Consider the following 15,600-nt stretch of genomic DNA (forward strand, 5'->3'; position numbering starts at 1 on the left):
TATGCATCTGTGTCTCTTATTCTGTCTCGCATATAGGGTTATCGTTACTATCTTTCAAATTCCATATGTATGCATTAGTATACTGTATTGGTGTTTTTCTTTCTGGCTTATATCTTTTATTTTTTGTTTGGCTATTGATTGTGAAAACTGATAAACATCTTTTACTCTTGTGACTATGTAACTATTACTTAATACCAGTGTATTGTGATTGGTCAACAGAAAGATAATAGAACTCTTTATCACCAAAAATAGGATCTAATAGAAAAACCTGTAATCACTTTTAAAATCCAGATGCATATCAGAATTATCTTGAAATTTTTTGCAAAATACAAATGCTCAAGTATTACTCTTTTTCTCCAGAGCTCCAGATATGTTTCTGATGAGCAGTCATGTTTAAAAACATGATGATCTTTTACTTTTATGTAGCATGTTTCACTTTTTCTATTTCATATTCAGTGCTCCCATTTCATTTAGTTTATGTTCTCCAATTCTCTTTTTTTTTTTGATGTTCTTTCCAAGCCTTTATCAAGTGTAGTAGAAAAGCTTTTGTATACATACATATAAATACACATATATATTTTAGAAAACTTATGAATTTTTGCCTAACTAAAAATATTATGACATTTTTATTCTACTTGTTTGACTTAGTATGAACAGAATGCTAGATTTCTAATTAAAGGACTTCCTGGTGGCTCAGACGGTAAAGAATCTGCCTGCAGTGTGGAAGACCTGGGTTCAGTCCCTGGGTTGGGAAGATCCCCAGTATTCTTGCCTGGAGAATCTCCCAGGACAGAGGAGCCTGGCAGGCTACAGTCCATGGGGTCACAAAGAGTCTAAAAAGTAGATAACGCAATAAGCAACAAAAGTTTACTGTATAACACAGGGAACTCTAGTGAATATCTTGTAATAATCTATGATGGAAAATAATTTCAAAAATAATATATGTATGTTTGTATAACTGAATCACCTTGCTGTGCATCTGAAACATTGTAAGTCAACTATACTTTCACAAAATATATATATATATATATATATATATTAAAAAAAGGTCAGCATCTATGACCCTGAAATTATTTTTAATATCAGTTGGATTAATGATTCAAATTAGGAGACAAGTACCTTTCACTTGCTCTGTTTTCTGAGCAGCATCTAATGCTTCTCTATCTTCCATTTCTAATTTTTAACTTTTAGGTAATTTGCTTTTCCACATGTTTGCTCAGCTGTTACTTTAAGCCAAAACCTTTCTGGCACCTCAAGCCTGTTAAATTAGGTATGAGCATTCAGTACTGTGATGCTGTTTCCCATTGGGATCATTTCTTTCATGCATACTCAGCAGATACTTAAGCATCCAGATATTTCTCTAGAGGAGGAAAAATGCCTTCTGCCTTTTTCATTTCTTCATAAAAATTAATTCTCTTCTCCCTTTGAGTCTGATAGATGGTTTTGGGGGAAAATTAGGCTTACTTTAGCAGGCAAGATTGTTTTCCTCAAGTGCTGCTGAACATCCCTGCCACTTAGCTGTTCGTGATTCCGACCTGGTGGTATCCCCCACTTTTTAAATGTATTTATTTATTTATTTGGCTGCATTGGGTCTTAGTTGCAGCCTGTGGGGTCTTCCATGGTGGCGTACAGATTCTCTGGCTGTGGCACACAAGCTGTGAGTATGCAGGCTTCAGTAGTTAGAGCACTCAGATTCTCTAGTTGTGGCACATGGACTTGGTTGCCCTGCAGCATGTGGGATCTTAGTTCTCCAACCAGGGATCAAACCTGCATCCCTTGCATTGCAAGGTGGATTCTTAACCACTGGACATCCAGGGAAGTCTCCTTCACTTTTTTGTTTTTAGTTTATTTAAGCAAATTTATTCCATATTGGGCAGGCTCCAAATAGCAGTGGTGACCTGATGACCTGAAGCAGCAGATGGAAAGCTATTCCATTGTAAGGCATTCTTACATAATCACATGTGGTACTTGGCGCCCTCTTACATTTAGAGTTGAAACTAGTTCCTCAGAATTTTATACTATGCAATTTACAGATTATATAGAGAAAGAGGAGGCTGTATATATGCTCTTTTTAGGTATTAATTATTAGTCACAGTTATCAAGAGAACAGGAGTCTGATCACCCTATTTCTCTTGTTTTTTCTACTCTTCTATAATGCTTTTATTCTTCTAATTTTGAAAATTCTACTGTTAATAATGAAAAGTACAAAATGAGTAAGAAAATACTCATAAAAATCTTAGCTCATCATTGTCATTAGATTCTTTGAATTCTTTTCTCCAGAGTTTATCAGTTGGTGGGAAGAGAAGGAGGTTAATAGGGAAGGAAAAGTGAACTCTGACATGAGGTTCTCTGTTTTGGAAAACTGGATGACTGATCATGCCATAGCCAAAGTAGCAGATACTGGGAGCAGAACCGATTTTGCTGGGGAATGTAATTAATTCACTTGAGGATATATTAGATGTCTACATGTCTGTTAAGAATTTCAGCGTTCAGAAAAGAGAAGATAGATTAAACAGAAGACACAGGTTTGGGAGTCAAATGTTTATGGGCAATTACTAAGCAAAGGGTGTTAATGAAATTATCTATCACCCCCCAACACACACACACCCACAGAAAAGAGAAGTTTGAAAAAAGAGAGCTGAAGGTGGAGTCCTGAGGTGAGCTATTTACCACAGAAGGTGGAAAAGCAGCCATCAGAGCAGTGAGAACAAGAAGGTGTTATACAGAGGAAACAGTCCCCAGGAAAAGAGCAGGGTCACATGTCTCACAGGGCAGAGAAAATTTTTCAGGCTGAAGAAAGTTAAAGGCTGGGTTTGTCTACTAGGAAGTTATTTTTTTAATTATAGCAGCTTTAGCAGGGTTTTGGAACACACTGGACTGCAAAGTTAGAGGATTGAGTTTCAGTTGAAGAAATGAGTACTAGATGTTTGGTGGCTCAGGAAAGTGGAGAGAGAGGTGGCGGGGCTGGGGGAGCACGGGGTGTGGAGCAGAGGAGAGAATCCTTGAAAACTTTTTGTGTCAGTTTGAGAAATTTAGGAATAGTTTTCTCCAGTGCAGAGAGGTTGTATAGGGATAGTAGGCAGAGATGATTTTACAGTTAGCCTGTCAGAACACATTTCAGCCTGCTGAAAGAGTCCCTGAGCCTGCTGAGATTCATGCTGGCAGGCTGTGGCCACCCATTACTAAGGTTTGTATTTCACTCTGTATCATGTCAGTATTGTCCTACAGCCTTGTTCACCATGCTTAACAGATTAAGGGATGAACTTAGTGTTTTAAATTTCTCGTGTATTTGTGTGGTTATACTAGAGATGACATTTATCTCAACAGGTATTTCTTACGGACAGAGCAATAGTGACACTGAAGCTCTACATCAGGCTTATTGTCACATAGCCCATTCTTTGGGAGATGCGGATGAACAAAGAACCGAGAGCAATGCAGCAGAAAATACCAAGAGCTCAACAAAAGATCATCTTCAAGAAAATGAAGGGTCCTCTAAAAACATTTCTACTACAGAGTCTGGTAAAAACATCTTTGTTTGAGCCTCTCTCTCAGCTGTTTTCAGTATGGTATAATTTAAATACAGTTGGCTGTAGTAATGATTTCTCAGTATCTGAATTTAAAAGTTTGTTTAAATAAATCTGGGAATTACCCTTTTAACTATAAGGTTAGCATCGAAAATAGGTTAAAATTTTAATTCCTCCTCTAATATGCTTTGACCAAATTAAGAAATCTCTTGAGTATTTTCATATTTTTTTATACTTTTCCATGAACATATACTAATGTTATTTTTTTTAATGGAGAACAGTTTTGGGGGATCAACTAAGTACATAATGTTTGTGGATATACCCATATGCATATACTTAGAGAGAGGGAAAGAAAGTAGAAATACGTTTCAAATACAAATACCAAAGATTTTTTTGATACAAATAAGTTTACAGTGGGAACCTGGGATTATTATATGTATTATTTTGTTAACTATGTCAGTCAGAGAAAATGTGAGTTTGGTGGTATTAGACGTTAAATTAAGCAATTTACATAACATTTTTGGTTGCTGTTTTAACTTTTCTTCCCTCAGATCTGCCCACAGTAGAGGAGCTGATGAAGCCTATCAGAATAGATTCCTTTGGGGTCAGTGGTTTTGATTTACAACCTGTCAGGTATGAGTTTCTTGGAATGGATTGTGCAGGTTTGTTTGTTTGTTTTTTGTTTTGTCACTGCAAACTTCTAGAATCATTTGTTCTACCAGTCTTTCCCATTGGGGGCAGGAGGAGAAGGGGACAACAGAGGATGCGATGGTTAGATGGCATCACCGACTCAGTCGACATGAGTTGGGTAAACTCCAGGAGTTGGTGATGGACAGGGAGGCCTGGCATGCTGCTGTTCATGGGGTCACAAAGAGTCGGACATGACTGAGCGACTGAATTGAACTGAACCGTTCCTAGTGAATGATTAACAGGTAGCTGGTATGAGTCTACCTGTGAGTCACTCCTATTTTCTTTTCATATTAATCTTTACTCAATTAATTTATCAAAATTCATCTAGTTCTAAAATAAAAAAATAAACAATTGCTACCAAAAAGTTGCTGCCATTAGGTGGGTAGTCTTAAAGCTTTTCACTGAAAAATAAAATCCCTTCAGCTCTAAATAGCTCAGAGACAGCTGATTCGAACACTGAGAGTGAACATGAATTTTACTCTGTGTGTGAGTCATCTACTCGCTTCTTTATAAACCAGTAAATTCTGCGCTTAGTCACAGACTAGCCGTCATCTCCCAGGGTGAGATCTTGGGTCACAAGAGAAATGGGCTTCACAAAAATCTCCAGCTCCAGTCCATTTTAATGACAGCTTACAGGACCTGGCTATCATTCACCATCACAGAGAATCCTATCACAGTCACCTTGTCGTAGGACAGCTTGGCATCCATGCAGCACCAGGAGTGTCATCCGTTATCTCGTGAGATCTTCATAACAGATGGGTCAGCATCTTTATCCCCACCATTCAAGTGATGCACCCAGGGTAAGCAGACTTAACTGGTAGAGCTCTCACAGGAACCAGATGATGATGATGACAATAACAGCTAACATTTTAATCACATGCTTACTGTGGACCAGGTGCTGTACAAAGCTCTTTACCTATCAGACTTTATTTAATCTTATAGCAATTTCATGAAGTCTATTCCATTATCATCATTTCATAGATAAGAAACTGGGGCTTAAAGAGGTTAAATTAATTTCTCAAGATCATATGGCCATGACCCAGGAACACACTCAGATTGTCAGGTTTTTATCTCCATAAAATATTTCTGTGAAAAGCCTGTCATCTGTTCATGTATTCACTTGTTCATTTATGTTATAACAGACAAGTTTTTGAGCCCCTCCTTGAACTCCATCTTCATCATGTAAATCCACTTGCAGTGATTTGGTCTTTTTCCTACATTTGTGCTAGTTGAGACAAAATAATTCATCGTAGCTTATACTAAAACTCATCTGGTTTTGTTGCTAAGTCATGTCCGACTCTTGTGACTCAGTGAACTGTAGCCTACCAGGCTCCTCTGTCAACCGGATTTTTCAGATAAGGAAAAATATAAGGAGAGAAAAAAAAATGGTTTAGCGTACTTCCTTTTAACTCCCTCAACAGAAATGTTACATCACTTTAGTCCATATTCTGTTGCTAAGAACCAGCACCTCTAGCTAACAAGGTCCAAAAGGAATGGAAAATGTGGTTTGCTTGTGTACCCAGAAAGAAAGTAAATGTGTTTGGTAGGCATCTAGCCTATCTCCACCAGAATCTCCACTCTGTCAAATATCCATTCCACTCTTCTTCATTACAAAGACCTACTTCACACAAAGACCTACTCAGCTCCTCCCCAAAGCAAACAGCCCAAAGTCCCATTTAGGACTGTATCCATCTGAAAGGCCAGTATTTCTAGGTGAAGCTCAATTGTCTTTATCAGGTTTGAGTGTAGCTCCTCATTGTCTGCTAATCAGTGAATTAAAAAGACAAGTTACTACTTCCTTACCCACACCCTTCCCATTCAGAATGGAAAAGTATGAGAAGAAAATATACCCATCAGTAATGCAGCTTTGAAATCTACTGAAGGACCTTGTAAGAATTTTCCTTAATCAGGCCATGATTCTGCTCTTAAGGAGAAACTACCAAGTAACTCTATTGTTTCATGTAGCTCTTGGTCCCAATCCTTGAAGAATTTGTCTTGTATTTCATCACCGTTGGCTTCAGCTGAAGTGGTTTTCAGGGGAAGGGTATGCCCGACTTGGAGGAGGCACTCGTTTCTCCATCTGCTTTCTGTCTGCAGGTGGTTTTAAGGCTCCCAAACAAGTCTCGAGCCTTTTTTCTTTTTTTAAGTAGAGTTGTGGTTTCTTTGTCATTACAGTTCCTTCAGAAAGTTTATTAGGCTTCTGATGTACTTGGTTCCAATCAGTCCCATGTGCCAGTAACTACACTTAACACTCTTTGCTAGACAAAGGTTGTAAATCTGTTTTATGTCTGCTTCCTTATTCCCTCTGTTTTTTTCTCTCTCAATTGCAGCTGTCTGAATATATTATTAGGAACAATAACCTTAAGTTTGAAGATGACACTTAGAGTAATATAATATTTGCCAAGGGACTGAGTCACCCTTTTCAACCAAGAAGTCTCATTGGTATCTTGCTTTTTCATAGCATTTTGTAATGCTGAATCTTACCGTTTGAGTTTAGACACCGAGAGTGAACCTAAGACACCTTAAATGTCCAGACTTTGTTCCCTCTGATTTCTTCGTAACAAACCAAGCCATTCTATCTTGAAATTATTGTTTTCTCATAATATCTTGTCAAAAGTAGTCAGTGGTAGCTGGCACTTAAAAACTGCCTATTCTCTCCTACCATTTTCTTAGTACCCTAGACTGGGTAGCCGTGTGGTCTGCCTTACAAACTGTTGTAGGTGTCAGTTTAGCAAATGTTCTGTTACCGTAAAACATGGGTTGTTACCTCTCCAAGCCTCTGTATCAATTTCCTTGCCACCTAAAACCCAACTACTAAGCCTCATTATTTTAGATTCTTGTCATCATAGCATTCACATTCTAAAGACAAGAACTAGTGTATGGCCCCATCTAGACTGAAGGCAGTGATGAAATGTAGTTCAGTTGGTTCACAGCAGGAAAGGGGAACAATTATGATGATAATCAGGTTCTGCTACCATTAAGAAGGAAAGAACTAGTATCGATACGTTTTCTGATTATTCCAGCTACTTCAAGTATTTCTAACAATTATTAAAAAGCCAGTCTATCTTATGTGAAAATGGTAGCCCCTAAACTTTCCTTTAATCTTATTTTACAAATGTAAAAATCAAGTAACCTAATGGACCATGAACTAGTAATTCAAAAATGACAATATACATATTTCTGGAACTCTCATAATATGCTGATATTTAATCACATTTATAATATTTCTTTAAGGAATAGTTTCCATATTTTAAAAATTACTGATCTGAAATGTAACATTGCCTTTAAGTGTTTTAAACTAAAGGAGTGATTTTAAAGTCCTAGTGATTTTTCTTGTTTCACTTAAAAAATTTCCTGTACTATGAATGAAATTATTCATTTTAATGTTTATGTTTTATGCTTTGATTTAAATTATGGTTACTTCTTAATTTCTTCTGTTGTGTGTACTTAGTTGCTCAGTCATGTCTGACTCTTTATGACTCCATGGACTGTAGCCCACCAGGCTCCTCTGTTCATGGGGATTTTCCAGGCAAGAATACTGGAGTGGGTTGCCATGCCCTCCTCCAGGGGATCTTCCCAACCCAGGGGATCAAACCCAGGTCTCTGGCATTGCAGGCAGATTCTTTACCAGCTAAGCCACCAGGGAAGCCCAAGAATACTGGAATGGGAAGCCTGTCCCTTCTCCAGGGGATCTTCCCCAACTAAGAATTGAACCAGGGTCTTCTGCATTGCAGGAAGATTCTTTACCAGCTGAGCTACCAGGGAAGCTAGAAATGTATAAAATATTTTTCCTGCCTCAAATGCATGTTGTCTTTATGAGCTATAATACAAAAAGGCCATTTAGAAATTCATTTTTAAATTTTTCTTGGATAAAAGCAATCTCAGTCTTGTTTGGTTTGTCTTTCCTTTGAAGTAGGTCTCAGAGTCAACCATGAAGTCCCTTATGCTGCATTGCAATTATTATTTTAAAACAATTATGTGATGCTGTGTAAGTTTGCTCTCTTAACCAGAATTGTAAATAATATGTTTAACATTAATAACCTAATTTAAACATTTACAAATATTAAATATATTTAGTATTATATAGTAATGTAAACATGTTTATATATAATGTGTATACACATATTAATAAAACTGATATTTTGAGGACTTATATAGGGTTCATTCTCTGTGTCCTGTTTTGTTTTATAGCTATAAGAAACTGGCTGAGAATAAAGAAACTGAATTTGTTAGCCCTTTACCCCTTAAGATTAACCCAAATGTTGTGTCTCAAGAATCACAAACTGTGAGCCAATTTTTGGACAAAAATGAAGAGAATGTAGTTTTAGAAAAGGCAACAAATGAAGGTACAGAAAATAACTATCCAAGAGTAAATACTGTGGAAGAACAAATAGATAAAATGTACCTTGATATTTTGAAGAAAAAAGTATCTGTTGGTCCTTCATTATTACCTCAGGATGACAAAACAAATAAGGTAAGTTTTTATAATTTGAATTGATTTGACATACTGATAAATGAAGTTATGTAAATACTGTTGAGAAGTATGTATTTCCTAAGCTAGTGGGATCGATTACATACTGACCTCCACATAAATCCTGGACATCTTGTGAGCAGTATCTATTATAACACTCTCTGGTCCCCAAATTTAAAAATACCACTGTAGCATTAGCTCTCTTTTAGAAACCATTCTTTGTATTTTCATTTTTTTAGTAAACATATTCTAGAGTTTCAGTAGCAAAAGAAAATTAAGTGTATTCATCATTCTAGTGCTTGACAGTCTCTGTTCTGCAAAAGTAGGTAAGTTGGCATTTCATATACATGCTGTTCACAGCTCTTGAGAAACTTACATTTCACTGTTCCTTTTTTCTCTGTTCTCAATTTATTCTGATTATATATAATCAGACCATGACCACAGTATTCCATTTTTATTTTACAGTTTTGAGTTATGTGTTTACCATAAACTATCACCTTATAGAATAAGGCAGGGTACTAATAAATTTTTACATTGAGAGATCTGGAGAAAAAAAAGATAAGGTTTTTGTCATTTCAAAACTTGTTCTTCTGTGCTTTCCTCCATGTTCATTCATTGCTTTCTGGCAAGCTTATTTTGTTTTATTATTTTGCTTTGTCTTACTCTTGATTTTGAAAATGTTGGTTCTAAATATTAAAATTCTGATGAATTTAATTTAGAGAACTTTAATGGTTTGCCTTCTATAAATTATGTTCTTTAGTTATCACTATGATTTTGCTACCTGTTAATTTTACTTGCAGCTGTAGTTGAAGTTTATTTAAGTACTAAAGAGTTTGTACTTGTATGCAGGCTTTAAGATCTCAACTCGATTCTGGAGAAGGGACTGTAACTGGTAAACAGGTACCGTACAAGAAGGCCAGAAGTGCACCTCCTTTATTTAAAAGAAAACCCCAGAGTGGATTATATGCATCAGGTAGGAGCTCAGGGTATGGCAAACCCAGTTCACCATTCAAGACATTTTCTAATCTTGAAAAGAAAACTTCAAAGGACATCATGAAGAGCAAAAACTTGAGATCTATTCCTGCCTCAAATCAAAGTAGGAAAAAAGGTAATCATTCTATACATATAGTATATTATTTTCCTTGTTCTCTGCTTTCCTTGTTTCCTTTCTCCTTCTGTGAAATTTCCTTATTAATAGAAAAAAAAGTGAATTGTAAGGGATTACATTCCATTTCTGAAAGATTCAACTCTGTTGAGTTCAGGAGGTTTTTCATCGTTAGTTCTAGGTCTTCCTGAGAGAAACCCAGAAAGTATATATAGAAAGTGAATATAAAATAGGGGAATCCCAACTCCTCCTCATCTGGTTGGCTTTGTAATATCCAAAATGTTTGCCAGAGCAGAGCTATCAGTTCAGAATCAAGTGGCAATGTACAGATGAAGATTGATCCAGAAAGAAATAACCTGGGTATCAGTTCAGTATAGACTTGGAGAGTGAAGATGTTTTCTGGATCACAGAATGCCTACTTCTATATGTCACAGTTCAGTCACCCAGTTGTGTCTGACTCTTTGTGACCCCATGGACTGCAGCACAGCAGGCTTTCCTGTCCATCACCAGCTCCCAGAGGTTGTTCAGACTCTTGCCGTTGAGTAGGTGATCCATCCAATCATCTCATCCTCTGTCGTCCCCTTCTCCTCTCGCCTCTCGTCACAGTGCCTCCTAATCTAGTTATTTCCTAATCTATTCATTTGTTAATATGTTGGCAGTAGGCAAGGGTGCTTAGAAGCCCATGCTGCTAGTAAAAGAAATAGAGATGTTTGAATTAGACCCACATTTCTATTGCCTTTGGACTTCATTGGGGAAGGGAGAGCAATAGAGCCAGAAGCATTTTGTCCTTTTCTGTGTGATTAAATCGAATAGGTGACCAGTTCCATCATTGTTACCTAGTAACAGTAGTTGTCAGAGGAGAAATAACCTCGTTGGAAAATTGACTTCTGCCTTAGAGCGTTTCCCCTTGCCTTTCCCTGCAACTGTCAATTTCAGGACCACTTTGACTGTATTTAAAATTCTTTTGGCATCAAAGATTCTTTTCTTCTGTCTATGCTCGTGCATATTCGCTGCAGAAACTCACGCGTGTGAGCTGGGAAGGCTGGGGCTGACCCGTGTCAGCAGGGGAACAGCAGTCAGGGGTGGGTCTTCTGGAGACACAGAATTTTAATTGCTGACTTAACGCAAACATCCTTTCCTCCTATTCTCAACCTGTGGACCTCTAATCCCTTCCTCTAAGAAGTCTCCTGTGGTCTTGTCTTCTCTTACTTTTCTGTGAAACGACTAGAAGGAAGGAGAAAGGCAAGCTTGTGAACGAACAGACAAAACATTTTGTAAGAATAGATCACACTTCATAAGTTCTTTAAAATAAGTATTAGATTTAGTTGTACTTAAATCCGTAAGAAGAAAAAGAAACTTCCTCCTAAGAAATATTATATCCCAAAAGATTGTTTTAATAAAATAGACTATGAAAACCCCTGAAAGGTTGCCAAAACCATGTTGTTGTTTTTACCTACATTTTTCAATTCTATACATTATCAGTTTCCCTTCTATGAAATATGAGGTAGTAAAACCCCCACTCACATGCCTGCAGCTCATATTTGTTGGTTTTATTTTTACTTCTTCAAGATATATGTATTATATTCTCTCCAGCAACTGTAATTCCCCACAGCTTTTGAATGTGGGTCTTGGTTCTGGCTGTTAAAGGACCAGAATGCTTTTCACCAGTCCCTCAGCCATCGCATTCTACAATTATTTTGATTGGTTTCTTATTTGACTAAATTTTCTTAATCCATTGTTTTTTCAAGAAGGGCTCATGAGTTCCAAACACTGCACTTTTCACATTTGAATTTTATATCCAAGCAAATTTTCTTGCATGTATAAAGAGAAGATATTGTCCATGTACTGTTACTGAAAATAATTAGTTAGGGAGACCAAAATTAAGAACTCAGGAAGGAAGAATTCTGGCATAAAAGCTGACTGCAGCTTGAGCAAGAACCACTTGTCACTCTTGGCTGCCATGTCCTTGGAAGAATCACAATGCTAGCAGATCACACCCCATTCATTGGCCATGTTAATGGACCTCCGGTGACTTGAAAGGTTTAATGCCTGCTTTTACAGTGACTCAAACCGTTCCTTTATGAACAGTGTAAGAAATTTTCTCCAGAAAAACCTTCCACATCACACAGTCCAATTAAATATGATGGCTACTATATGAGGAAAAACTGGCATGCCTGGAAGAAAGTAGAAGGAAATCTCAGGATGAGGTCCTGTTGGGGACTTGTTTCTTTTGACTTTTCTATATTTTCCAAATCTTTAAATGACCATGTGTTTTAACTTTAATGAAAAAATCAACCTTGCATTTAAAAAGTTAGCATCTTGAAGAAATTATATTAAAAATATAAGTTTCGAATGTTTCATTTACATCTAAGGCAATCAAGTACATGTTTATGCAGTATTCAATTCAGAATCTGTAATATTAAAATAAGGGCCTGAGGATCTCTTCTAGGTATTTCCGTTAATCTTTTTTTTATTATAAACTGAGTAACTTATTGGTCTTAGAATTATTTCTTCTTTCTGTAAGATTTTCAAGGTACTTAAAAACTGAAAATTTGACTGGAATATGTGTGTGTGTTTGTGTGTATGTGTATGTATATATATGTATAAACCACATTTTTTTCTAATTTAATAAACGGTATTATAGGTGTTTTATCATTTTACTTTTAATCAGATTTAAACTACTTGTTATGAGGTTTGCATGAAATTTATATTATTCCAGTGATACTATATCTTGATTTACATTATTTATAAAAATTGTGCTTTGAAAGCATACTTTATCTGAACTGAAATATTTCATTATCAGCTGCTCTTTGAGTCATCATTTAAATACTTTTATTTGCTATTGCTATGAACATTTAAAACAATAACTTACTGAAAAATAATAAAACCTGAAATTACCCTAATCCACATTCTCCTTACATTTATTCAGCTCCATCTGTCATTTAATGTGAATCTTGGGTCAATGAGCCTTCTGTGTCAAATTGAGTAGAATGTTGATTATGGGCTGGAGTTCAAGTGCAATGAAACAGGTGCCTTGCAGTGTTTGTTAGGCATTAGCTTCCTTTGAGATGCTCATTTGTCTTAGTGTTGTCATTGTATTAGTACTTATTGTTAAATAATTGCCTGAATACACACTCAACATGGTTTGTATTTGTGGTGCTTTTATCCATTGTTCACAATATTTAGAAATCTTACCTGCAACAAAGCTGATCAAGCCTGCATCTTTGGGTAAACCAGCTCACCAGACTGAAAGTTGGCTGGCTACTCCTAAGTCATCTGAGGGCCCCACAGAAGCTGACTCCTGTGTTCAGTTTCAGAATGTAGGTATTAAATTTAAAAATAATATTCATACTGTTTTATGTTCTATATATATTGAAGCAATTGTAAAAAATGAAATATTTGAACTTTCTTTTGTGCTGACAGATACTCATCACTTTCATTGAACACGTATTGATCTTCTTGAATAGTAGAACATTGTTAAACATGTCATTTTTATTCTTTGTGGGTTTTTTTTCCCCTAACCACCTATGTTTGACTCTACTATGTAACTCTACATAATGAAGTAATGCTTTTCATTAAAAGGATTCTTCAGGATACCATGGTGGGAACAAGGAGACAGAATTGCTTATGTTTAAAAAAGTTCAGGAAGCAGAGGAAAAATGGAAAGGTGCCCAAGCCCTAATTGAACAAATTAAAGTCACTTTCTCAGAAAAGGAGAAAGAGCTGGAAAATAAGATGGAGGAACTAAAGAGACAACAGGAAAAGGAACTCTTCAGACTGAATCAAGACAATTACATTCTTCAAGCCAAGGTACTAGACACATTATCCTATTTCTCCTTTTATTTATTAAAAATAACTTGTACTTCCTGCTAAATGCATTGTTATTTTCTTGTCCCTGGGGCCTCTTGACTTGATATATTTGCTGCATAAAACATGAACATGGTTCCTGACAGTGCCTCCTTACGGAAGAGCCTACATGAAATCCTTGGGGGGTGGAAATCGAAATTAAATTGGTTCGTTTTGATAGTTTTCTTGTTAGCAGTCCTTTTTGAAAACTAATCACTTGGTTCACTGTGACCTTCAGGGAAGACAACAGTGTCAGAAAAAAAGCTATAGAAGTTCTAGATTCAGGAAAGTGACACTGTGTAGCATTTCTGAGTTACTTCCACCATCAGAACCATCAGTACAAAGCATCACTATAGTGACTTAACTGTAGTTGGTGTTACGATAATTCTAGTGTGCTTATAAGACAGTCTTAGGTCTATACACCTGGAGTTTTCTGATGTTCTTCCTCACTTCTCACTGTATCATTTTCTTCCCCAAATGAAATAATACCTGCATTTTCTCAAAGTTGAGTAGCTTTGAAGAATCAAACAAAAAACACAGGTGGTTGCATTTGGGAGAAACAAGTGATCCTGTCACTGAAGAAAAATTGAAGCAAATCCAAAAAGAAATACAAGAACAAGAGATGCTTCTTCAAGGATATCAGCAGGTATGGCTCTTCAGCACAAAGTTAGTTTGTCTTGAGATTCTTTGATTATAAAAATAAGGCACTTAAAAATATTTCTGCATCCATTTAACAGGTAATGCCAATGTAAGGAAGTAATAATTTGACTAGTCTTTGCATTTTTTATGGGGAGAATTAAAGTGGTTAAGAGCATGGGTTCTGGATTCAAAAAAATCTGATTTTGGATTTTTGCTTCACTACCTGCTCTGTAGCCTTCGGCAAATCACATTACCTCTCTCAGGCAATTTCCTCATCTGTGAGATGAGGATAATAATACCTGTCTCACAATGGTTGTGAAATTAAACTAAGACTGCAGATCAACCTCTTCCTGCCTTCCACACAGTAACCAGTTAGTGCATGTTGGCCTGTTACTAATTCTAATAGTCAGATTTCCTTAGAAACTGTCTTTTTTCCTTTGAAAGTGAAAATATTAGTCACTCAGTCGTGTCCAACTCTTTCTAGCCCCAGGGACTGTAGCCTGTCAGGCTCCTCTGTCCTTGGGATTCTCCAGGCAAGATACAGGAGTGGGTTGCCATTCCCTTCTCTGGGGGATCTTTTTTTTTTCCGTAGATAATATTGGCTAGTTTTGATACTACATTGAGAACTATAAATCTGAAATCAATTGCCAATGCCTTGAGAGTAAAAATAAAAAATGAATTAAATGGGAGAAAACGTGTGTGTTCTGTGAAAGCCATACATTTGTTCTCTGTGATAAGGGAGTCTCAGTGGTGTTGACCAACAGTCAGCCAGGGCAGGTTTGGCGATCTTCCAGCGTGAGACTTGTCTTAGTTTCCTCCCTATGACTTTTTTTTTTTTTTTAACTTCCCTATCCTTTTCCTCTGTCTCATTCCTTTTTTTTCTTTTGACAACTGTAACCTAAGCATCCAGCCTAACAATAACAAGCATTTTCATTCTGGGGACATCCAAAGAAAGCATTACCACATCAGAAGTTACAGCTTTTATTTTTACTGTTTATTTATTTTCTCACTGGTCTTAGTTGGGGCACTTAGGACCTTTGACCTTCTTTGCAGCATGTGTGATCTTTAGTGGCGGCATGTGAACTCTTCATTGCGGCACGTGGGGTCTAGTTCCCTGACCAGGGATTGAACCCAAGGCCCCTGTGTTGGGAACACAGGCAGAGTCTTAACCACTGGACCACCTGAGAAGTCCCCAGATATTCCAGCTGTTAATGAAATAGTAGGGATTTTGCCAGATACCCCGCCCTGGAGTTAGTTAGAACCTTCCAAACCCTCCCTGCCATTCTGAGCTTGCTATATACAGAGCATGGGTTTTAAAGCAGGAT

The 15,600-nt window shown here is 36.8% G+C and overlaps 1 protein-coding gene across 10 annotated transcripts in view; it reads left to right on the forward strand.

The window, feature by feature from the left end:
* Window positions 1–15,600, forward strand: part of CEP162 (centrosomal protein 162) — a 95,228-nt gene that overhangs the window by 40,394 nt on the left and 39,234 nt on the right. For all 10 annotated transcript variants that reach the window (XM_081529772.1, XM_081529777.1, XM_081529771.1 and 7 more), the window contains 7 exons: window positions 3,328–3,519; window positions 4,076–4,157; window positions 8,406–8,688; window positions 9,535–9,793; window positions 12,977–13,110; window positions 13,373–13,600; window positions 14,142–14,282. In XM_081529772.1, the coding sequence (XP_081385898.1) occupies window positions 3,328–3,519; window positions 4,076–4,157; window positions 8,406–8,688; window positions 9,535–9,793; window positions 12,977–13,110; window positions 13,373–13,600; window positions 14,142–14,282 (1,319 nt within the window). The remainder of the gene's footprint in view (window positions 1–3,327; window positions 3,520–4,075; window positions 4,158–8,405; window positions 8,689–9,534; window positions 9,794–12,976; window positions 13,111–13,372; window positions 13,601–14,141; window positions 14,283–15,600) is intronic.

The sequence above is a fragment of the Giraffa tippelskirchi genome, chromosome 9, assembly GCF_054371585.1.
Source record: "Giraffa tippelskirchi isolate mGirTip1 chromosome 9, T2T-mGirTip1v1.2.pri, whole genome shotgun sequence".
Classification (NCBI taxonomy): Eukaryota; Metazoa; Chordata; class Mammalia; order Artiodactyla; family Giraffidae; genus Giraffa; species Giraffa tippelskirchi.